The sequence below is a fragment of the Labeo rohita genome, chromosome 20 (genome assembly GCF_022985175.1).
Source record: "Labeo rohita strain BAU-BD-2019 chromosome 20, IGBB_LRoh.1.0, whole genome shotgun sequence".
Lineage (NCBI taxonomy): Eukaryota > Metazoa > Chordata > Actinopteri > Cypriniformes > Cyprinidae > Labeo > Labeo rohita.
The window spans coordinates 22613056-22639030 of NC_066888.1; the positions used below are offsets into that span (position 1 = coordinate 22613056).

Here is a 25975-nt window from a genome sequence, read left to right on the forward strand (position 1 = left end):
TGAAAATGATCAACTGTTGGCATGTTATGGGCTGTACTAATTGGTCGGACCAGGAAAAAACATTTGCAGTACTAGAGACTAAAAGTTACAACAAATCAAGGAGAAGAGTGCAAAAAACTGTCTAAGGAACAAAATGCATTTGTGGTTGGCCAAACTTAACCAGGATTTCCAGGGCAAGAATTTTTACAACATTAGTGTTTGTTCTTATCATTTCCGGTCAGGTAGGTTAAATATTAGGCCAATTTCTTAATTAACACTGCTGGTATGTATCTTTACCACCTTTAATTTTAGTTTGTCAAAATATTGCGTCCCTTCTGCTTACTAAGTCCTTCTCGATATGATTTATCAGCTTTCAAACATTTTTTTTTCCTGGTTTATACAGCATAAATTAGCAGAACAACTGACCAAATCTTGAGGTAATTGCAAACCCTCTACAGTTCTGCGAATGGCTTATCTTTTGCTTATATACAGTGACGAACGGATTTAAAGCACATTGCAGCCTACATCACAAGTATAAGCTGCACCTTACCTCTTCGTATTGGTGCACATTTTCGAAATCAACGCATTTCGAAGAAAACGCACCACGCTTGTGAGACATGGCGTCGGCTTTTCTCCGCGTTCGTGATTCGAGCGCACCCTGAACACTTCGACTCGTGCTTCTGTACTCAAGTATGCGATTACCGGAGTAAAAGGCATGTATAAATAGTGAAATAAGTTGTATTTGTCAGTTTAAAAACATAACGTTTAATGCAGCAAATTAAACCAATACATTTGTTAATGGAATGTATTTGTTATAACTATATTTCAGACAATTATCTAGAAAACTATGGACAGAAACCCAGGAAAAAGATAACGGGAAGATGCATTTGCTTTCATCAGAGGCGCCTTTAAAGCATTCAGCTTACTTAGAGGAAAGGCCAGCTGTAAATAGCTCTCAGGTTGGATAGAAACAGATCATGCAAGGGTCTGGATATCTGCTGATAAGGCGGCTGGTTCACATTCTTACCTATTTCCCACTGTCACTCCTCTCCAGAAAGATCCTCACCCTGACTTTGACATAGAACATGACAAGTCCTGTGACCTGCTTTAAACTGTTTGGTTGCTCAATCTATAACAGAAAGGAATACACTTAAACCCAGCCTGTTAAATAATGACCTGATTTTTATAATGTTCTTAATGTTAAATATTTCTAAATGTTAAATGTGGAGGAAATAATTACAAACTGTGCAACATAGAACTCTGAAATCTACAGTATGTACAAATTTACTACTAGGCTGCATAACTTCAGCGATTTCAGCCACATTCTCATTCTACAGTCAATGTATTGATTTGTTGCTGGAGTGCTGTCAGGAGCATATCAAAGCTGAAGGTGCACAGCTCCTCAAGTTTGCAATGCTGGATGTGCCATTCCTTGGCAGAATGCCCAACTAGGCAGATAAAGCACAATAAATCCAGGCTAGAACGCTATACAATCCTCTCCATTCTGGGAATGTTAAAGGAGAAGTCCACTTCCAGAACAAAAATTTACAGATAATGTACTCACCTCCTTGTCATCCAAGATGTTTATGTCTTTCTTTCTTCAGTCATGAAGAAATTAGGTTTCTGAGGAAAACATTTCAGCATTTTTCATATTTCCATGTTTCACATTTCCATATAATGGACTTCTATGGTGCCCCGAGTTTGAACTTCCAAAATACAGTTTTGTGCGGCTTTAAACGATCCCAGCCGACGAAGAAGGGTCTTATCTAGCAAAACGATTGGCTATTTTCATAAAAATAATACAATTTATATACTTTTTATTGTTGAATGCTCGTCTTGCTCTGCCTGAACTGTTTTTTTCCAGACATGACAGTTAGGGTATGTCAAAAAACTCCCATCTCATGTTCTTCAAAATCACCCTATATCGCTGTTTTACCTTTTTTGTTAAGGGTGTTTGATCTTCTTTGCAAAGACTGGGTCGGTACTTCTGCAGCAATGTAGGATGATTTTGAAATGACATTTTGAAGTTGAGGGAGAAAATACGATCAGAGTTTTTCGACATACCCTAACTGTCTTGAACCAGAATACACAGAGTTCAGGGAGAGCAATACAAGAGGAGGGTTTGAGATTAAAAAGTATTTAAATTGTATTTTTTTTAATGAAAATAACAGATCGTTTTACTAGATAAGACCCTTCTTCCTCATTTGGGACCCTTTACAACTGCATTTAGGATTGTTTGAAGCCGCATTTAAACTGCCTCTTGGAAGTTCAAAACCGGGGCACCATAGCAATCCATTATATGGAGAAAAATCCTGAAATGTTTTCCTCAAAAAACATCATTTGTTTACGACTGAAGAAAGAAAGACATGAACATCTTGGATGACAAGGGGGTGAATACATTATCTGTACATTTTTGTTCTGGAAGTGGACTTCTCCTTTAATAAATATTTGGGACAGACACTACTAGTGCACTATTGGTTTTAATTTATTAGTGTGAAACTCTTGGGTATAAAATACAAATACCAAAAACTATGTGTATAATATTTATAATATCACAAATATATTAGATATAAGTCTAAAGGGATATTTCACCTAAAAATTAATGTCGTTCCACACCTTTCTTTGTTAATATTAAGAGATACTGCACATAAGATGATAGCATATAGGTTTGGGGTAAGGGTGAATAAAAGATGCCAGTTTTTTAAAACCACAAAATACTTTCTAGTCATGAAACACAACAACTACAGTTACTTATAATGAACTGGGGACCGCTTCTCACTTTCACACCCAGTATTATGCATTTTCGTGAGGATGTTGACACTCCTTGACAGTCTGTGTGTGTGTGAGCTTATGAATACTGGCCTTTATACCAGCCATGCAGTGGAGTACAGCCAACTCCCACCTTTTAATTTAAGGTGGAGGAAAAAAGAAAACAAAGTATCACATGGTCGTTGTGACTACAGTGTTCTGTTGCAAATGAAGGCCATTCAAGTCTTAGGGTCTCTCAAAAAGAAAATACCTCTATGCTTGTGGTATAATAAATTTGAATGCACTCTGCTGAATCTGACTGGATTTTACTCAAAAATATCTGAAGGGAGATTGGTTTGCAAATATTTTCTTTTTAATAAATGCATTGTTTGCTTTCATTTATGACTTAACCCAAAATGAAGCATGTTTGGCTTTTGAGGGTTTCAGTGCTTGTTTCTCCATTTACCTTGTGGTTGTTTGTGTTAGTCCAAAACGATAGCAATGCAAGAGCTTGTGTTGGGGCGGGGGTGGAAGTAGAAGGTCGTGGATGGTCTCTCCCCTCATCCACTTGCACAAAGGAGGGCTTTCTTTCTTCATCCCTTTGCTTTCTTAACTCATACCACTATTAAACCCCCAGCCTCCACGGTTCATTGAGAACACAGTGAACACCAGTGGAGCGCCGCTGCTCTGGTTGGTTTAAAGACACAGTAGGAGCATTGCAGAGGACCAAAGCAGACCACACCAAACCCTTTCCCAAGCCTGATCTCCTTGGGCAGGTCAACCAGTGTGTTTCACCTCTATGCCATGTCAAAAGAAAGGGGTCTGATCAAAATCATTCTGGCATTTACGTGAAATCACAATATTTATATAATTAAAGGGAAAGTTCATCCAAAAATGAAAATTATGTCATTAATTACTAACCCTCATGTCGTTCCAGACATGTAAGACCTTTGTTCATCTTCAGAATGCAAATTAAGATATTTTCGATGAAGTACTCTCATAGCTTCATAAAAAATCTGGTTGAACCACTGATTTCACATGAACTATTTTAACAATGTCCTTTCTACCTTTCTGGGCCTTGAACGTGTCATCTGCATTCCTGTCTATGCAAGGTCAGAAATCTCTTGGATTTCATCAAAAATTTCTTAATTTGTGTTCCGAAGATGAACAAAGTCTTAAAGGTTTGGAACAACCTCAGGGTGAGTAAATGTTGGTGGTAAATCTGACCCTGGTAAAACTTGGCACCTGGCATTGTGGAAAAATACAATGAAACACCCCAAACAGAACATGAGTGTTATTCAGAGTTTATCAAGATCTTCACTGGGGACTATTAACATGAGCTGGTGATTTTCATTCTTATTTAGCTCCAGAATCAACAGCTTGTATTTGTTCTCTCAGGATCATTAGAAGGTCATATAAGCGAAAGCCACTAAATACTGTGGAAATGTTTCGCTTAGCATTTCCAAAATTAATAGAAAACCGTATGCTTGTTTTAAAGCAAAAACATAGTCAAGGTTTGCTTTTCCCACATGTGAACAATGGCATTAACCAACATTTGTGACCACTAACTGCGTGACTGCTCCTGAGCGCAGATGGTAAACATTAAAAGCAATATAGAGTTCTCATAAATGAAAACAGTTGTTTTTCTCACATCCGGTTTTCTATTAAGCCCTCACATGTAAACCATGCAGTGTATATAATTGGCAATTAAACAGGTTAACGTGATCTTGGTGCATGTGTGTGGTTGGATAAAGCACGCATATGTTACAGGTGGCTGTTGTTTTGTTTTGTAGTAGCAATGCCGCAGAGATGAGTATTACCACCATCATGCTTTTCAGGAAATCTTAAAGGAACACAGTTGAATCAAATTGTATTTTTTTTAATGTAAGCTGACTGTAAATTATCCTTTTTATTACACATCTACTAATAAACAACACATGGACAGGGAATATTATGCATCGGAATAGTGAAGTAAAACTAAAGAGTTCCCAATATTAAATACGGAGATACTTGAAAATGTAGGCTCTTGAAGGGATAGTTCACCCATGAAAATTACCTCATGATTTACTCACCCTCAAGCCATCCTAGGTGTATATGACTTTCTTTTTTCATGTCCTGGATATTTTTCTTACAAAAAAGCATTGTGTCACTTCAGGGGGCCTTTATTAACCCCCTGGAGCCATTTGGAGTACTTTTTATAATGGATGGATGCACTTTATTGGACTTCTATTGGACTATTGAATCTCAACAGCCATTCACTGCCATTATAAAGCTTGGAAGAGCCAGAACAATTTTTAACAGAACTCCGATTGTATTCATCTGAAAGAAGAAATTTAAGTGCAGTAAATAAGTAAAAATACATGTAGGCTTATATGAAGTCTTCCATAGGGATGTCACATACAGTAAGTAATTATGGTTCATATTTCACAGTATTTTTCACATGAAAGGCATTTTTGAAAACAGAAGTATCATATATGTTAACTGTTTAAGAAACACTTAAGGCTACTTACACACTTAAATCATGAGTTAAGGATTATCCTGTGTCTGAGGAGGCGAACAGCAATGTCATGACACAGTGACAGACACAGTGACATGGTGCTAATCTTAGAAGCAACGAATCTAATCCCAGAGACTGGTTTTAATGGGACCGTGTTTTTACGGGAGTGTAGTTGTCATTGAGGTTGATTGAATGTATTTATGTTAACTTCTGGAATGTGTGTAGGGACTATAACAGCATGCTGGAGGCAGAACACAGAGCAGTGCACTGGGGTTTAATGCCTCTTAATGACTCCTATTAAACCAGCCACAAACTTGAGTCTTTTAAATAGTGAAACTCCTGTGATCTTGTAAAATATATATTGGAGGTGGGTGGCAATCACTGGCATTCTTAAGGTTCTTCAAAATGTAAAATAACAACATACAGAGAACACACACTACTAAACCAAACAAAACGCCATGACCCACTGGTGTTAGGATGGCAGGTCAAGACAGAAAGAATGTAAACACACTTGAACTTCAGAAAAAACAGATTCAGGGAAAGGAGGCTGCTGTGTAGAATTTGCACGCATTTGATTAATGGGTTTGTGAAAGTACATTTATAATAATAATGCCAAAAATGTCATAATTTATTCACCTATATGTTGTTCTATCCTTTGCACATTCATGAGAGCTCACGAGATGAGTAGCAACGTACAGTTGAAGTCAAAAGTTTACACACAATGTTAATTATTTTACCAAAATAAGAGTGATCATAGAAAGTGCATGCTATTTTTTTTATTTAGTGCTGACCTGAATAAGATATTTCACATAAAAGATGTTTACATATAGTCCACAAGAGAAAATAATAGTTGAATTTATTAAAAGGACCCTGTTCATACACTTGATTCTTAATACTGTGTTTTCACTGAAATGAACCTCAGCTGTTTTTTTTAAGTTGTTCCTGAGTTCCTTGTTAGTCCTGAACAGTTAAACTGCTGTTCTTCAGAAAAGTGCTTCAGGTCCCACAGATTCTGTGATTTTTCAGCATTTTTGTGTATTTGAACCCTTTCCAACAATGACTGTATGATTTTGAGATCCATCTTTTCACACAACTGAGGGACTATTACAGAAGGTTTAAACACTCATTGATGCTTCAGAAGGAAACACAATGCATTAAAAGCCAGGGGTGTAAACTTTTGAACAGAATGAGGATGTGTACATTTTTCTTAATTTGGCCTAAATATATATTTTTTTCATTTAGTACTGCCCTTCAGATGCTACAGATAGTACTTGCATGTTCCTCAGAAGACAAAATAAGTTAAATTTACCCTGATCTTCAAATTCAAAAAGTTTTCACCCCTGGCTCTTAATGTTTTTCCTTCTGGAGCATCAGTGAGCATTTGAACCTTCTGTAATAGTTGCATATGAGTCCCTCAGTTGTCCTCAGTGTGAAAATATGGATCTCAAAATCTTACAGTCATTGTTGGAAAGGGTTCAAATACACAAAAATGCTGAAAAACCAAAGAATTTGTGGGACCTGAAGAACAGCGGGCAGTTTAACTGTTCAGGACAAACAAGGAACCCATGAACAACTGTCTTTAAACAAACAGAGTATTAAGAATCAAGTGTAGGTACACTTTTTAACAAGGTCATTTTATAAATTCAACTATTATTTTCTTTTGTTGACTACATGTAAACGTCTTATATGTGAAATATCTTATTCAGGTCAGTACTAAATAAAAAATAACATGCATTTTGTATGATCCCTCTTCTTTTGGTAAAATAATTAACATCTTGCAGATTCTGCAAGATGTATGTAAACTTTCAACTAGTTATGAATTATTCTTTTGAGTTAGATTTTTGGTTATCAGTTGGACTGAACTGATTCATGATTCATTTGCAATCTTCAGTTCACAGAGAGGAAAGTTTTTATGTTTGTTCAGTCTGTTTATCACATAAAACTATTGTATGAAACATAATGGAAATTGAAAGCTTAGAGTGAGTAAATAATGATAGATTTTTACATTTCGGTTAAACGTATTCCTATTAAGACTTCTTTGAATTTTAAAAATACCCCACTCACACTCATGTCATTCTGAACCTATATGAATTTTTATCTTCTGTGGAACAAAAAAGAGGATATTTTAAAGAATGTTGGTAACCGAACAGTTTTGGGTCCCACTGCCTTCCATAGTGTTTTTGTTCATACTATGGAAGTCAGTGGGACCCAAAACCATTTGGTTTTCAACATTCTTCAAAACATCTTCTTTTGTGTTCCACAGAACAAATGCACACAGGTTTAGATTAATATGAGGGGTAATTAGGGTAACACTTTTGGGTGGACTATCCCTTTAACATGATCAAAGTCTCTAAATTTAACAAACCATAACATATTTTTAGCATCTCTCAGAAATTTCTGTGAATCCACGAGAAGAATGTGACTACCACAATGCCCCCCCAGTTTAAATAATACCACAGCTTTTGTTCAGTGATTGCAAATAAACTGTCCCCTCAGGAATTGTAATCTGTTGTATAAAGTCCAGAGACTTAACAGTGCTTTCAGTTTCAAAATGAAAGTTGGGAAGATCCAGTGTTGGCTAAAACAAGTTTGCGGGCAAATCAAAGCTTATAATGCAGACTACAGTCAAATAGAAACTGCATGTAGTCTTGAGGTCGGATGAATGAATATCAACATTCTTCAGAAAAAGATCACAAGTGTCTCCAGCTTTCTGTGGTAGACAGACTTGGAAGAAGAGAGATTTGAATGTATCTGGTTTGGTAAAAATCAGAGATCAAACTGTGGAAGGGAGTTCAAAACACACCACACCACACATGCATTCACACACTTTTTCCTCACGTCTGGCCAAGAAGAAAGACCTTACTCAAACTAACCTAACTAAACTGCTGTCTGCCTGAATTCTTACATTAGCATCATCATAACTGAAACACCTACAATTGTTGATATTTTTCTTAAAGCTGATGTCTAGTGTGACTCACCAGACCAGAACTCTTGACTTGGACTGGTGCTAAAGATGAAAATTTGCTGAGGTTGTTTTCCTGGTCCAGTAGACTGAAACTGTCTTTGATGGTTAGGGTAGATCAGGTTAGGTCATGTCTCTTAGCAGCCTGGATCCTCCCTACAGCACGGCTTTGAGATCACAGTAATTATATCTGATGCTATCTCAGCAACCTTGAGATCTGAGGAAACTGTCCAGTGAAGTCCAGGCAAAAACTGGGACAGCTTGGGTTTCCGATTTCCCTTTTGTATATTTCAGAGGGAATTCAAACCGGTGACATGTTTTTTATTTTTACAATGTAGATTTGGGGCCATAACTTTACCTTAAAATAATTATTAAAAATATTTTAGCACAATATTTTTTAACATGCAGGCTTTACAAATAATCTGAATTTAACTAAAAATGTTTATCTTAAGTTCTATACATCAAAAGTTTTCTTATTAGTAGGTATAAAAATGTCACAACTTAATACAAAGTAAATATTTTACAGCTTAATTTCAGATATAAAAGCCAATAAAGCCACACACAGTATAAATGAGAAAATACCTCTGTCTGTATATTTCAGCCTCTTGTAAGGGGATCATCATACTGTGGGGTCTTAGGCGTAAAAAGTTTGGAAAAACCTAGGTAAATATTTAATTTACTAGTAAATAAATTAAATAATAAATAAAACTGCAAAATAGCCAAAGGTGAAAGGTTGTTTAGTTGTTCGAAAAGTGACCCTCCTCGCCAACATATGGGTCAAATTCCAATGACCACAGATAAAACACTTTTATATTTATATAATATATATATATATATATATATATATATATATATATATATTTTTTTTTCCCTAAACCATCAATAATTTTCCAACATTTAAAGCAGGAAGGGGTTTCCTTACAGTAGTACACAACACTGATTACAGTAAGACTTTCAAAATCCTTCATCACTTGAATAAGATTATTATAATTTAATTTTCAAGCACAGCCAACACAAAATCAAACTTTAGCACCTCTTTTTACTTTGAGATCATTCTGAGGTTAAATACAGATTTTAAATCATAAGATATAGTTTAATAGCTATGATATTGTTTTTTTAAATTAAATGTTTGCACAGACAGGAAACACTGGCATCTATGGCTTGGAAAAACAGTTAAGCATATACAAATAAAGCATATATCTGAAATTATAAAACGAAAACTCAAAATAAATGCAAATACTGAGAACATCTAAAAAAACTGTTAAGCATGTTAAGGAAATTAATTAATTTTAACATAAATTATGGTTACACCTCATGACATTTTCTAAGGCTATGGCCTTACACTAAAATCACTTCATTTTAAAGTTTACTATGAATTTATGTGTACACAACATTCTTAAAGTTTGAACAATTACAAGAGATTTTTTTCTTTTATATATATATATATATATATATATATATATATATATATATATATATATATATTCGAGACGAATTGACAGAGTAAAAATTTAAAGCAGAGCGAGCGAGCGAGCGAGAGAGAGAGAGAGAGAGAGAGAGAGAGAGAGAGAGTTTGGATCCGCATCATTTCAAGGCAGTTTTCACATTATGACTGCGCAGACGATGAAGAAAAAAACCGGACGCTTCTCATTAGTGTTTGAATGCGGACCGTGTGTCGTGGGTGAATTGACGGCACCTTTTAAGATTAATGGACACTTTGCGAAATGATGACAAACGTGCATAAACTTGGACGACACTTACACAGAACTTTATGAAGTACATAAGTGGAGAGTTAACGGGGCTGTTGGACTGCACTCGGTGCGCACAAGGCGCATTTTCTACGTTGAAGCTGTTGGATGTACTATTTCTAACGGTCGTTTTTTTATAAAACTGTTTTCACTTATAAGTCATGGCACTATATTTTGTTTACTTATGGACTCTATTGGCGCTGATTTTGCCTGGTCATATTTGGGGAGCAGGAACGTACCCGTCACGATACACTCAACATGTGGATGAGAGTCAGGCTGTATCAGCTGCACAAAGTGGATCTAAGGTGACCAGTAGACACAGGTAAGTTTTCATTTTAGCAACAAAAGGTCATTTAATAACTCTGATCATAATACACTGAAAAATGTTTTGTCATGTTAACTAGAATAACTTTCTTGGGGTAATGTATAAATGAACTGATTTGGAGATATATTTCTATTATCTTATAACTACAAAACATACATTTTGAATTATTTCATTGTTATTCTTAATTATTTATACCATTATATGATATTTATGCTATTTTGTGTTCAAAACGATCACAGAGTTATATGTCTAGAGCTGATTTGGGCTATTTTGTAGAGACTTACTAATTTTGTGGCACTTATTTTTATTAAAGGACTGATAACTAGTAGTCTAGAAATATTAGTAAAGTCGACGTGGTCAAAAATTCTCACAACACTTCATTTAAGTCATGTACCTCTGCTATTTAAGATCACATGGTGTGTGTCACACCTGTCTTACACTGATCTGGCTATGCTGATGTTGCAAATAAACATCATACTGTACTGAGTTTATTAGTTTCTAGTCACTAGTATGGAATCGCAGACTCTCGCCCTGGGTGAGTGAGCTACTGTTGGACAGGTCTGCCCTTTTTTGGCTTTACTGATGCATGTGGGACGGAGGCCAAACGGTGAAGACCTTAAGTGCACTTATCCTGGCACTAGCACAGCCCAGTGGAGTAAAGAGGCTCTGCACTACACTAGTTTGGGAAAGAATGTGTTGGCCCCTGCTGGCACCACAGCTTAAGACCGTCTGTTTGAACTCTGCTTTGTTTTTACAGATGTTTGAAATATTAGACAACTTGTGGTAGGTGAAATCTTCCTTCACAGCGTGTCCCGTGTTTCCTGTCTGTTTGATATCTTGGATGATATCAGATGCTCTTCTAGTTTTTGATTGAGTTGTACTATGACTTATTCATCCAAATTATGCCTTATAAAAAGCTGGTATGCACAGATGCTTCAATCCAACAGAACAAATGAGTCTTTTGACATTAAAATGACGAATATGTTGCTATTTCTACAAAACAGATGCAAGTCTGAAAAAAACACTAACTGTCCTTTACTCACAAACCTTTCTGTAAAGAGCAAAGTCTGAAATATGACATGCATTTAAACTGTCTTAAATTGTTTACTATATATACACAGCACCGTCATAACTTGCTTATCTTTCACTGCGATGCATTACCTGGAATCATAAACATGTAGTTCCTGCTAAGACAAATCTTATGACGTCACAGGAACTCTGTTAGTTTCGTCCTTGATGTAAAGTGTATACATGTATGTAAGTGGCCTTAGCAAACGTGCACACAGTGTTTGCTTGTCGAGAGTATGTGTAAGCATCTCGCAAAACAGTTTGCTGAGCTCAGCTTTTATCTAAATCACTTAGATATCAAATAGGAAATACACACTTTCTTACATCTAAACCATAATTGCAAACATTTGTGAAATTGGATATAAAAAGTAAATATGATACGGAAGCAATGTAGGGACATTGACCAAGCCACTGCTAATATATTTGTGTGGAGATATTTTGGACAGTCTTTATACTGTGTAAAAGTGTATTTGGTTTTGGATATGAATTCCTGTGGTTCTGCACATTAACCCTATAAAGACTTAAATATCCAAAAATCATGCTTATTTTTTTTGTAGTATCATATTTGATCAGTCTCCTATATGATATTAAAATAATATGGAGCTCATACTCAAAGAGGAACAACCTAAATTGTATTCAGAGACCCAAACTTAGCAAAAAAAATGTTAATATGTCATTTATATGGCTGAAAAGTAAGGTGTAATTCTGAAGGATTGTAATGTAAATCAAAGAAATCTTTATAGCAGACTACTTACAAAAAAAATATCATATATAATATCATATCATATAAATTAAATCTTGAAACACTGCTAACAATATAATAGTTACACGACCAGTCAAAAGTTTTTGAACAGTAAGATTTTTAATGTTTTTGAAGAAGTCTCTTCTGCTCATCAAGCTCAAGATTTATTTGATCCAAAGTACAGCAAAACAGTAAAATGAAATTGAAATATTTTTACTTTTAAAAAAACAGTTTTCTATTTGAATATATTTTAAAATGTAATTTATTCCTTTGATTTCAAAGCTGAATTTTTAGCATCATTACTCCAGTCACACATAATCCTTCACAAATCTAATATTAAATATTCTGATTTGCTGTTAAAAAAACATGAATTATTATTTTATGATGAAAACAGCTGAGTAGATTTTTTAAGGTTTCTTTGATGAATGGAAAGTTTAGAAGAACAGCATTTATCTGAAATAGAAATCTTTTGTAAACATTATAAATGTCTTTATCATCACTTTTGATCAATTTAAAGCATCCTTGCTAAATAAAAGTATTAATTTCTATAATTTCTTTCCCCTAAAAAAATAAAAACAATTATACTGACTCCAGGCTTTTAAATGGTTTAGTGTATTATTATATTATATTAGTGTTTACGGTTTCAGATAAATGCTGATCTTTGGATCTTCCTATTCATCAAAGAATCCTGAAAAAAAAATGTACTCAGTTGTTTTAAATATTGATAATAATAATAATAATAATAATAATAATAATAATAATAAATGTTTCCTGAACAGTAATCAGCATATTAGAATGATTTCTGAAGGATCATGTGACACTGAAGACTGGGGTAATGATGCTGAAAATCACAGGAATAAATTACATTTTAAAATATATTCAAATAGACAGCAGTTATTTTAAATAGTAAAAAATATTTCACAATATTATTGCTTTTGTTGTATTTTGGATCAAATAAATGCAGGCTTGGTGAGCAGAAGAAAATTCGTTAAAAAACATTAAAAATCGTACTGTTCAAAAACTTTTGACTGGTTTGTATATTCTTATGTTTAGTTTATAAAAATCAGTATTTAAATGCTTTTTACTTAAAGTTTAAAAATTCAAATCAAATATGATACAATAAGCTTTAAAGGGTTAATGATCTGCTTCTCATTTAATGTGAAAAAGGCTTCAAATAAGGGTAATGAAAGAAACCTGTGAGAGCAGATCCTCAAAGGTGGCCTGTAGTCTTTATATTGCACGTATTCCCTCAGTTGGCCAAAAAAACAAAAGGAAAATGTCTACTAATCTGCCTTTAGACAGCTTGCTTAGATATATTTGAGCTTTGTTTGTATGCATAACTCAATTACCCCGTAGGCCTACCCACGGTTCCTCTTTTGAGAATAGCAATATACTGCCTTACTGTTGATGTGTATTCTGTGTACACTATTATTTCTGTCCAAATTCTGTTTCTGCTAGAGATGTTGAAGTGATACTCCATTCCTTGCCAAATTGGGTTCTGTGGATTTTTATCCTGTCTAGGGAAAGTGTTTATATTCAGCCACCTTAAGCTGGATGTTCTTAAGTTAGAGTGGCACAGGCTTGACACTTGCACCTGGATCTTCTTGTTTATATGACTAAGTAGTAAATTTTACTCTTGTATAAAATGAAATCCTGACAGTTGCAGTGACTAAGTGTTGTAAAATAATTAGATGATTGGAAGTGTTTACAAAGAGAGTTCTTACACACACACAAATAAACAAAAAACCTGATTCAATCCTAAACACCCATTGTGTGGAAATTAAACCGAGAGCACAAATACGCGGTACAAGAATGCTGGACATTGGAACTCATTCCTAAGAGTGATCTTGTACAAAATCAAAATGGATTTGTGTACATATGAGACAAAGAAGCCATTGTGGCTCCAAAGATTTTGTTTACTTTTCCTCTCTCAAATTTGATAAAGCCGAGAACCAGTTTCCTTTTTTCCCATTGGTATACATGGGACCCAGGCCTTTGTCCTTCGTTTTTTTACCTCCCCCACAGAGTGAAGCTGAAACAATGGCTCAGTGTTCTATTCACACTTTTAGTTGTATACCACAAACCACAATTTATATGTGTGTCCTATTTAATGCTTCTACGCACATTCTGTTCTCCATGAATCCATCCACTGTTAGTTTTGGTTTAGATCTTGTTCATAGAATCCTTAATCCAAACTCACAAACACAGTAGGATACGTGTGCAGTCATAAATATTTCACACTATTTTACAAACAAACACAACATTTTGCATTCTTAATGCATGATAAAATGTAAGACTGAATGGGTGGAGAATTTGGAGAGCACGGTTGTGTGTGGTGAAGATGTCCGTGTTGAACTTGTGTACTCTCAGTGTCTGGGCCCCATTTGTTTGTATGTGTGAGAGCACTTGCCGTTGATGCATTGAGACATTCCTGTCTCAGCAGTGCTCACGATAACGAATGATTAACCAAGCTCAATGAGTTATTGTGATGAACCAGAAGCATTGGATTCCAGCCTGGTTTCGATCCCATCTAAACAAGCTCCCTGTGAAAACAGCACCATTTATCACTTTAATCAGAAAATGAGTTTTTAAATCATACAACACTTCAAGGTGTTGGGGAAACTACATTAAACTCACTAAACTTTCCAATATGAAGACATTCCAGTTGAAAAAAAAAACACTTTTTTTTTCTATTTTATTTGCATAATCCATTTTTATATGTACTAATTTCAAATTCTGTCTACTGTGTGTCCAGAGTAGATGTATATCTCTGAGCAGGATAGGAATATCCCTCCCCTCATTCACTGACAGGATGGGTGAACTTTTAAGATATAAACATCAAATAAACCCAAGTTTAACCCAGCATTTTTAAAAGTGTACTAGTATATAAGTGTTATTAGGGGTTCAAGCGTGTAATTAAAATGGCCAAGGTTTAGCAATCTCCATGTAAAACTAATTAGGCAGATCAAACTGTACGTCGTAGAGACTTGAAACTTGGAGGGATGGTAGTACTCACAACATCTACAATGTCACCAAGGCTCACCCCAGTCGGCCTGATGGGGGTGGTACAGTGATCAAAAGTACGAAATCAGTCAAAACTCATTAACCGTTTGTCGCAGACTAAAGTGTCTTATGTTGTCGGAATCGTTGGCTCACACTGGACGAAATGCATGCCAGATTTGTCTGTCACCTCTAGTCCTAGGATTTTTCGCCTAATTGGAACCAAACCAGTGCAGGAAGATTCTCTGGAGAGTGAATATCAAAAAAAGAGTGATTATCAAAAAACAGTTGAACTTTCAACTCTCCGTCGCAAAGGGACGCCAAAACGTTCGAAAGGGGCAGGGCTGCCTTTTTTTTAAACAGGCTATAACTTTTAAACGGAATGAGATATCTTCATCAAACTCACAATGCAAATATGTAAAGAGCTAAATCAGAGGTCATGTGAAAAAAGTTGCAGAGCTTGGCCAAAGTGCCACAAGTGTCTATAAGGGCATTTGCATATCTTAAAATACATGACCGCCATAGGCCGATGAACTTTGAGCACCTATTACACAAGGTTAATGGAGGTCCATCGGAACAAAACTCAGTGAGCCTGTTTGATTCGAAGCCCTAAAGGTCTGTGAGAAATTCAAAAGAAATCAGCAACTGGGGCAACTATCATGCGATAAACCTACTTATTCCGAACAACTTTGCCTCTAGAACCACTGCTGTCAATCAAATTGTTTGTTAATTGATTGATAAAATGTACAAAAAACTACTTTTGCAAACTAGTCCTAGGTTGAAATTTACCCTTTGGTAAGCTATAACGGGGTCATTTAGAAAATGGGCCTGTCTAAATTTACCCAAAATTCTATAAAGCCTAAATGAAAACTCCAAACTTCAGGAAACCTGGTGAGCACATGCTAAACAAGCATGCAAAATTTTAGGGAGATCGGACCACAGCTGGTGCTATAACAGTCATAAATAGTTAATTATCTGGATTTGCCAAAAATGCTTTTTAAATCAGTGATTTAGGTGGTTACAGGGTTGCTAAATAATATGTAATGTCTTTTTCCTTATGTGCTTAAGTGCCTTAAAGTGCTTGAACCCCTGTAATCGCTGCTTGCAGCTATATTCATTACTAGTGTTACTTAAATTATGGTTTTTATTTTATTATCATTTAAATTATAAATACTCAACATTTTACATTTACAAGTTTACATTATATCCAAAGTGACTTACAAATGAGGAAAATAGAAGCAAATAAATTAAATAGAAATTAAATTAAACAAATTAACATAAATATATTACTATTGTACTGTAAAATAAAAAACAAGTACTTTTTGTGGTATTTTTATTGTTCTCTATTGTTGACAGATTTATAAATTGAGCACAAGTTCAAGTATAAATATACTATATAGTATAAAGACAAGTATAAATCCTAAATTAAAAATTGAGATTCCCATTACAAAATTTGGGAAGAGGGTTGTCATAAGTTGCAATTTCAGATGCATGTCATAACAACAGCAATTGCAGAGTTTGTCCGGAGCAGCATTTTCTGCAAACCAAGCTGCTCCAAGACACTGAAAATACAGGATTATTCAAATTATTTATAGACTATTTATATAATTACATCACAGCCTTACATAATCGCACATGTTTCATTCCCTAAAAAGACTTGATCATTAGAGTCATTCGTTTGGAAACTGGACTAGACTGGTTGTGCTGTATTTTGTTGATTGACTAAAATTAAACTGATTATTTTAGTAGGGTATTCCGCCCACATCGATGGAAGAATGCACATGCTCTAATGGAACAGAAAGCCAGTTTGAATAAGAAACTGCTCTTGTTCAAAGCCTAACGCTGCCATGACTTTGCTAACTGGTTGCATTTATGTAATGCTTTGTGGGTGTCACTGGAGGAAAGTTTTGGTTTTGTGGGTGTCACTAAAAGAAAGTTTTGATTTTGAAGGGCAATTATTTGTACTTTAATTACAGGGTACCTTTTTAATTAAGCTCTGTCTAAAATGAAGATGGCAGTCTTCAACCATCTGAATTGAAGCCTTAATAAGTATAATTTGCTTATGCTTTGTACACAAACAGGAACTGGTGTGCCTACGTAGTAACAAAGACTGTAAGCTGTGTAATGGAAGATGGAGTGGAGACGTATGTGAAACCTGAATACCAGCGCTGTGCCTGGGGCCAATGTTCCCATGTGGTTTTGTAAGTATTCATGAAAAAAAAACGAAGCCAAATTGCATTTCATTTAATCTTGGTTACCACTTGCTGTTATGACAGTGTCAAACGGGAATGGTTTGGCACATGTCCCTCACTCAACTGGACACATGTCCACCAGAACTATGTGTGGAATGAGAGAACTCGAGACTGCTAATGTACAAGAAAGCTGGTTATAATGTTGTTATTTTACTAATTTTTAGAGAACACATTCACTCATAAGTCCAAGATGAAGTTTACCTTTTTCTTAGGTCTCAATAAAGATTCAAAATCTTCAAAGAAAGCCATAATACTAGTCCCCTATAAAAGACAGAAGCCACATCACAAGTATGAATGGAGTATAAACATTATGTTCTAATAATAGCAACAACTGCACTTGAAAGTTAAGTAGACACACAAGAGGCTCGCAGAGTGAAGCAAACACTTTCAAAGTTTTTAATGACGTATTGAAAGCTTTGACAGAATAAAATAACAAAAACATGTCCAGAAACAACAGCCCAAAGAAAAAGAAGAACAGGCCTTTATTGTACTGTTGCCTAACAGTTGTGGCCTTTTGAAAAGCGATATATAGCCAAGGATATGAACGGAAAAGAAATATTTTCTGCCTACTCATCAAGTGCCATTAGAGACTTTCTGGTTAAAGTCTTGAAGGATGATTAAATTAAGCTTGACAACTTTAAGTGGCAAGTTTCATAAATGTCACAGATATGTAAACATACTTTTTACAGCAAAAACACTAAAAATTGAGATCATATTCATAGTTTCAGCTCTTGCTAGAACTGTATATGATGAAATATCTCACACCACAGGTATCGGACCTATAGAAAACCACGGTACAAGGTTGCCTATAAAATGGTCACAGAGATGGAATGGAAGTGCTGTCAGGGCTACTCAGGAGATGATTGCAGCGATGGCAGGGGCAGAACTACTGGTGAAGAAGGTATGGCGTTACACCACCTTGAAGGGATAGTTCAGCCAAAAATTTAAATTCTGTCATTAATTACTTGCCCTCATGTTGTTCCAAACCCGTAAGATCTTCGTTCATCTTTGGAACGCAAATTAAGATATTTTTGATGAAATCCAAGAGCTGACCCTGCATAGACAGCAACTCAACTGACATGTTCAGAGACCTAGAGAGGCAGCAAGGACTATGTGACCTTGAATGTGGTAATTGCGTTGCTGTCTATGCAAGGTCAGACAGCTCTTGAATTTCATCAAAAATATCTTAGCTGGTGTTCCCGAAGATGAACGAAGGGTTTGGAACAACATAAGGGTTAATAATTTATGGAATTTTCATTTTTGGGTAAACTATCCCTTTAACCCTAGAACTCATAAAGTTAGTCAAGTTGATCTGATTTTCAGATAATTTCCAATTCTACAGTATTCTGTTGTAAATTTTTGTATCATTATTATTTTTTGTCTTCATCAAAAAACTGCAGGTCTCTTGCAGGATTCACTTCCAGTTAAAAGGGTCATGAACTGCCTTTTTTTATTTTGTACTGTTCTCTGAGGTCCACTTATAATGTTATCAAGATTTTTATATTTAAAAAAAGAACATAATTTAGAAGTAATAGGCTATTATTGTAGACTCGAAAGTAAATGCCCACTGCTATGATTGGCTTACAATGTACATTCATTTCTCGTAGATGGATGCTGCTGTGAATTAGGTTTGAAAAGCATAAATAACTCAGTATGTATTAAACGATCTGTAAGAAGAGACAAAGCAATACTGACCATGTAATAAAAACAGTTACTCACATTTTTGTTGCAACACTGTCAGATCCAATATAGTCAGCACATCATTGTCTTTATGTTTCAATCTTTTTGAAAATCCCGTGTCAAATTGTGTCGCTCTGGTTACTGATGTAACCTCCGTTCCCTGAGTTCTTCCTGACGTGGTCTGGATCGTCATTAGAAATAAAGTTCATCCACTCTTTCCTAAGATTGGGATCAGAAAGAAGGCAATGCAAAGACTGTTTTGTTTGCCCACAAATTTGGCATCTTTATCGTTTGGTTTCTATGTAGACCTGCACATTTACCTCTTTGGTAAACACTATGCATGAATCAGTGGGTGGGGCTAAACAGGCAGTGATGTTGATCTTCTTCTGCGGAAGCGGCGCTTATCTACCTATTACATCATAGAGTGGAACATTCCAAAAGCTGTCGTTTTGGTAGACTGCCTTCAATATAAGCTTTTATAGGCCCTGTTAACACTAGTGCGTTTTCGTTTTAAAACGGTGTTTTACAATGAAAACGATCGTCTACATTGGCGTTTTTACTGCGTTTCAGAAACGATCTCCATCTACACTACACAACCGATAACGGTTATTTAGATGGCGGACACGCCTATGTGCTTGAAGCGGTTGAATGGGGAATCTACCTATACATATCCATGGGTACAACAATGAGCATGATGTTGCCGTTTACACAGTTGTCAAGGATACGCAGAGCGAATGTGGGCAGCCACGCCATCGCTTTTTAAAAAGTCTCAGTTTGGGTCTGTTTACATTGAAACGCAACCCCTGAGTTTTCTAACTAAAACTGGGTCTGCAGCTTTTCAAAAGTCTCTGTTTTCGAAAGTCGAAAACGCTGGAGTAGTGTAAACGTTATGTGCTTTAAAATAAAAACGCACTAGTGTAAACGTAGCCTCGGCTAATGACAAAGTTTTGAGTTCTGAAACTTACAGGATGTTTTTATAGTACTATGATTGAATCAAGGCAATTTTGGTTTCTCAGGTCATGACCCCTAAAAGTTTGGAACTACCTGAATGAAAATAGATGTATCCAAACTTGTGGACTGGTACAGGTCTCACTTTGAATTACTAAATGTCAAATAACTTACTTGTACAATCAATGTCCTTCATAGGGAGAAGTGACAGCGACAGGATTAAACAACTTGAGGAACAAATTCACAACCTCCAGTCAACCTTATACAGCATGAACAAGAAAATACATGAGGAATCTCGAAGGGAAGGTATCACTGGTGGCAACAATCTGGCCGATGCTGCCCAGCCAGGGATGAAGGAGACCATTCACAGCATCCAGACCAAGCTGGACATGCTGGACAACATGACACAGGTCCATGACAGAACCCTCACCAGCATCAACAACCACCTTGTAGGCGGCAATGGAATCGGAAACGAGTTGGACAGTCGCTACGGCACACTTAAAGAGGAGATTCTCAGGGAGCTGGAACGGCGGGTGACACTGTCTTGCTCGTCATGCCAAACCGGAGTGGAGACAATTCACGGGCAACAGCAAGAAGACCGAGAGAGGATCCGCGCACTGGAGAAACACATAAGTGTGATGGAGCAGCACCACCAACAAACTGTAGATTTGCTCAAGAAGGAGCTATCACACTATCAGAGTTGCTGTGATTCCCTGAGCGATCTGGACAGGAGGCTTGGCGCCATTGAGAGAAAGGTCAGTTCGACTGCGGAGACGTATGATATCCTTAGAGGACGTCTTGAGAAAGAGTTGAGAGGATCGGGTAATGGCAATGGTGGTCGGGGAAAAGCGCTTGATGAAAAACTTAACACCCGTCTTAGAGAGCTGGAGAGAAGACTGAATGGGACTGTGAGAAAAACTGAGCAAAAATGCTCCCATACTGAGACAAGTATGAAGGAGTTTGTCCAGCGCGAGATCGGCCAGATAAAGAACTCTGTCCTCAATCGTAACGTTGATCATGGTTATAGAATATCTACCATGGAGATTGACGTCCAAGACTTGAAGCGTTTCATTAACGATCACAAAGATGATTTGGAAAGGCTGGGGAACAAAACAATTGATCTTGACAGCGGGCTTAAGTCAGCGATTAATTTGTGCACAGAGACGTGCACTTCAAAAGGGAGTGAGGCAGCAGATACTGTGAAAAGCCTGGAATGGAAGGTTGTTGCCAATGAGGAGGACATTAAGAAGTTTGACACCAAACTAAAGGATTTAAGTGTGTCTGGTGACTCCTTATTGGACCGTATTACAGATCTTACCCATGACGTTCAAAAAATTAAGGATCTGACAGGACATAATGGAGAGCACTTTAACCAGGTCGTCACCGATGTGGAAAATATGTTACGCGATTGCGACATATGCAGTTCGATAGAAGGTGAAATTAAAAAAATAAGGAACATGTCCAGCCATGCTTTAACCACGTTCCAGGAACAACTTACAGATTTACGCAAAAAGGTAGATGCAGATGAGTATGCTTGCTCGCAGGTGTGCTCAAACCTCCAGGAGGAAGTGGGCAAACTGAAAGAAGAGGTTGAGAAATGCACAGGCCAATGTATGATCAGCATGGCTGACCATCAGAGGAACATAGATAATCAAAATACCATAACTCGCAAGCTTGGCAAAGACCTCAAGTCCATTCAGGGTGAGCTCACAGACGTAATCCAAACATTCAGCTCCATCAATGACACTCTGAAAGGCCTCAGGAACACCATACATGGGCATGGCAACTCTATTTCAGATCTGGACTCGTCTAAGGAACGAATTTACTCAGAGTTAGATCAGATTCAGGATGATTTGAACAAGCACAAAGAAGACAGCAAAGTGCGTTTCAACGGCATCAGTAGCTTTAACAGCAATTTGATGACTGAAATTGGAGAATGCAAACTTTCTCGAGAAGGCCTGGATAAGAGGCTCTCAAAGATGGAGGATGTCTGCAGTAGACTGGATTCCTTGTCTGTAAACCTTCAGACAATCAAAGATGGCCTGGGCAAGCACGTCTCTAGGCTTTGGACATGTGTTAATGACCTAAACTCCACAGTTATCTCTCATGGCGAGGCCATCAACAGCATTCACAATGTTCACTTAGAGAACATTTATGGCAAAATGAACAAGTTCAACTCTTCCATACTGAATGTTCTCAAGGAGTTCCAGAGCTTCACCGAACAGGACTTTATTGGTATGTTACGTTACATTTGTGTTAAGAATATGTAACTCTATGTAAAACAATTGGACATTATCTGTTTTTGAATGTAAACCAAGGAATGTTTTCTGGACCAATTCTTAGGACCGCCTGGACTACCTGGTCCTCAAGGAGAGGAGGGATCCAAAGGACCACCTGGGCCACGAGGACCTCCAGGCAGAGAAGGACCACAAGGCAAAGTGGGGCCAATTGGACCCCCAGGTAAATAAATGACACAAGAAAATAAATAAATACACTGTTGTTCGAAAGTTTGGGATCAGTATGATTTTTCATGTTAACTCTTATGCTAATCAAGGCTGCATTTACTTACAGACAAAAATGTAATATTGTGAAATATTATTAGTTTAAAATAATGGTTTTCTATTTTATTATATATTAAAATAGAATTTATTCCTGTGATGCAAAGCTGAATTTTCTTCAGCCATTACTCCAGTCTTCAGTGTCACATGATCCTTCAGAAATCATTCTAACATGCTGATTTATTACTTTTATTTTGAAGTATTATTTTTTTTAAAAAAGAAAGAATCAAAATTTACTGACCACAAACTTTTAAATGGTAGTTTATATTGTTACAAAAGATTTCTATTTTAAATAAATGCTTTTTTTTTTTTTTTACTTTTTATTAATCAAAGAATGCTGAAAAAAAGTATTACAGTTTCCAACAAAATATTAAGCAGCACAACTGTTTTATCTTGATAATAAACCAGCATATTAGAATGATTTCTGAAGAATCATGTGACACTGAATACTGTAGTAATGATGCTGAAAATTCAGCTTTGCATCACAGGAATAAATTATAATTTAAAATATATTCACAGTTACATTCAACAGTTATTTTACATTGAAATAATATTTCACAATATTACTGTTTTTTGTGGATTTTTGATCAAATAAATGCAGCCTTGATAAAAAAAAAAAAAAAAAAAAAAAACACATTAAAAATCTTACTTATCCCAAACTTTTAAACAGCAGTGTATATGTTTTTTACACAACAATACCTAAACAAATTTACAAATTACAAATTTCTTTTTTTTTTTCTTATTTAGGCCTCAGAGGTGAACAAGGTCAGTGTTCTTACTATTACTACTACCATGAAAATGTTCTACTAATAAAATGATATTTCTAAAAAGAAATAACTGTTTCTCTATTCTTCTCCTGCTTACCAGGACCTCCTGGGGAGGATGCAAACGTCCCAAGACTGTCATTCTCAGCAGCGCTCACACGACCGCAACCCAGTGCAGGAACTATTGTCTTCAACAAGGTCTTTGTTAATGAAGGAAAGGCCTACGATCCAAACACAGGTATGTATGTTAAATACAAGCATGCTGATGTGAATTAAGGACTGTCAAATTCATACAATTCTCTCACTAAATGTATTTTGACAGGTATGTTCACTGCACCAGTGACGGGACGATACTTCTTCAGTGCAGTCCTGACAGGTCACAAGAATGTCAAGATCGAGGCAGTCTTGTCTAAATCCAATTATGGAATTGCCCGTGGAGATTCAGCAGGCTATCAGCCCGAAGGTCTTGAGAAACCCATGGCGGAGGCACGGCACATTCCTGGCTCCCTGGTCATCTTTAACATTATACTTCCTCTGGAGGAGGGAGATACTGTCTGCATTGACCTGGTCACAGGTAAACTCGCCCACTCTGTGGAGCCTCTTACAATCTTCAGTGGGATGTTGCTCTATGAGTAAACGGACAAACATTTTGTAAGACCCATCTGAGAATCATGGACAATGTCAGATGTAAAAATTTGTATCTGGACATAATAACTGTTTTAAAGAACAGTTCTACATATTCAGTGTTGAAAAAGGTTTATGATGCAAATCATATGCAGGTTTCTTTTATAACAGGCCCTAAGGAAACACAAGATGGATATATTTTTTCTCTATTATCAGAAAAATGGACTGAGCTTTTTTTATATGGTTATGTTTTTTACATTTATTCTTGAATGGCAAAATCATATATTTTCATATTCTGTATGTGAGCAGCCATGTTTGCTTATATTAAAATGCAATTGAGGACAGCAAAGATCTAAAGAACTAACAAGATACAGATGTGTCCAACTGTCCAACTGGGATCTGTTATCTGTTTCTGTTATCCAAAGAATGCAATCACTACTTTTTTTTTTAAGAAATGCTCTCAAAAAAAAGCTAACACAAAAACCACGGCCAACATACTGTATGTGAAAAGCACAATGTAATTTGTTATTTTCTTAAAGCATTACACCTCTATGTATACTTTCAACTTTCAAGCTTCACTAAAATATACCTCAAGAAGAAGAAATCCAGAGACCATGAGAAAATATGAATTTGTGTGTACTATTGGTTTGGTTTTTCCCTCAAAGGCTCCATTCAGGTTTTTAAAAGATGGATACAATAAATACTACACATGATATTTTAAATTATTTTCCATTTCCTCACTGTGTTATTTTGTCATATTTGCGGCACATTTATTCACTTAATCTCCAAATTTGGAAAAGCAACTATAAAAGGATGAATTCAAATTAAGCAGGCTCTGCAGAGAGGAACATTTTTAGACATGCCAGAGGCTATAGATCAGGAAGCTTCTGTAACCCATTCTCTGGTGACTCTTCCAAAGAAAACTTTTAAAGCTGTTTGTGATAGATGCAGAAAAGATTTAATCCTGGCCATCTTTTTGCCAGTGGATTTTTATTTAGTCTCTTTGGGCCGCAGATGTTCTCTAAATAGACTAAATCTAACAGCTCAGAATCTGTATCTTTGCCAGACGTGTATTTGTGTGACCTTAGCTATCTTGGTGGTCTATGCCTAATGTTTTCTTTAATACAAATGGATTTGAAAGGACTTAGCGCTGTGAGATCTTGACCATACAGTCCATTTTAACCCTCAGAAGAGAGGAATTCCTTAAAAGGTCTTTACTTCAGAATGTTTCAATTTGTGGTAAAACAGGTGATTTTCTCATTTTGTAATTGGGACCAGGTTATATCAGCTGTCCAGGGGTAACCTGAACTATACGTGACCCTGGATTACAAAACCAGTCTTAAGTAGCACGGGTATATTTGTGGCAATAGTCAACAATACATTGTATGGGTCAAAATTACATTTTTCTTTTATGCCAAAAATCATTACAATATTAAGTAAAGATCCTGTTCCATGAAGATATTTTGCAATTTTCCTACCGTAAATATATGAAAACTTAATTTTTGATTAGTAATATGCATTACTAAGAACAATTTTAAAGTTCAAAATTTTTTGAACCCTCCTATCTTGGTGAAATATTGTCCTATCCTAACAAACCCACCCTTATGACTGGTTTTGTGGTCCAGGGTCACATATGTTCAAATCTGACATTTTTAGGTTTCATCTTCGCACTACAGGCATTACAAAACAGTATTATAATTATGCAAATAAAGTGTATCTGACTGCTGTGCAATCCAAATAGTCCTCTCAGCACGAAATGTTTCCATAATCATAATTTCTTCAAAGCTGAATGTTATATATTGGATATACAGTGTGTTTGCAATGCTAGTTTTTAATTAAAATATTTTTCACAGATTTCTTTTGTGTTAAGAAGTTATTTTCTTATCTTCAACGTTTTGTTTAGCAGTTGCTACCCTTTCCCTCAACCACACGCTCTGTCTAAACTCTAAAACCCCGCCCTCCACAGCCACACTAGCCAATCCCAAAACATAAAAAGCAGATTGTGTTCTTTCATTGGCTAAAAAAGCGCGGGCCACTACTTATGTTGAATTCGCGCCCTCTAGTGGACAATCTTAAATAT

General features: G+C 36.1%; 1 protein-coding gene across 1 annotated transcript; it reads left to right on the plus strand.

The window, feature by feature from the left end:
- The first annotated feature begins 9778 nt into the window (after positions 1-9778).
- Positions 9779-25749, plus strand: emilin1a (elastin microfibril interfacer 1a). The gene is made up of 8 exons (XM_051138441.1): positions 9779-10256; positions 17151-17270; positions 18092-18222; positions 20148-22184; positions 22293-22409; positions 23255-23272; positions 23375-23509; positions 23594-25749. The coding sequence occupies exons 1-8, from the start codon at positions 10096-10098 to the stop codon at positions 23905-23907; spliced, it is 3033 nt and encodes a 1010-aa protein (XP_050994398.1). The 5' UTR covers positions 9779-10095; the 3' UTR covers positions 23908-25749.
- Positions 25750-25975: the final 226 nt, after the last annotated feature.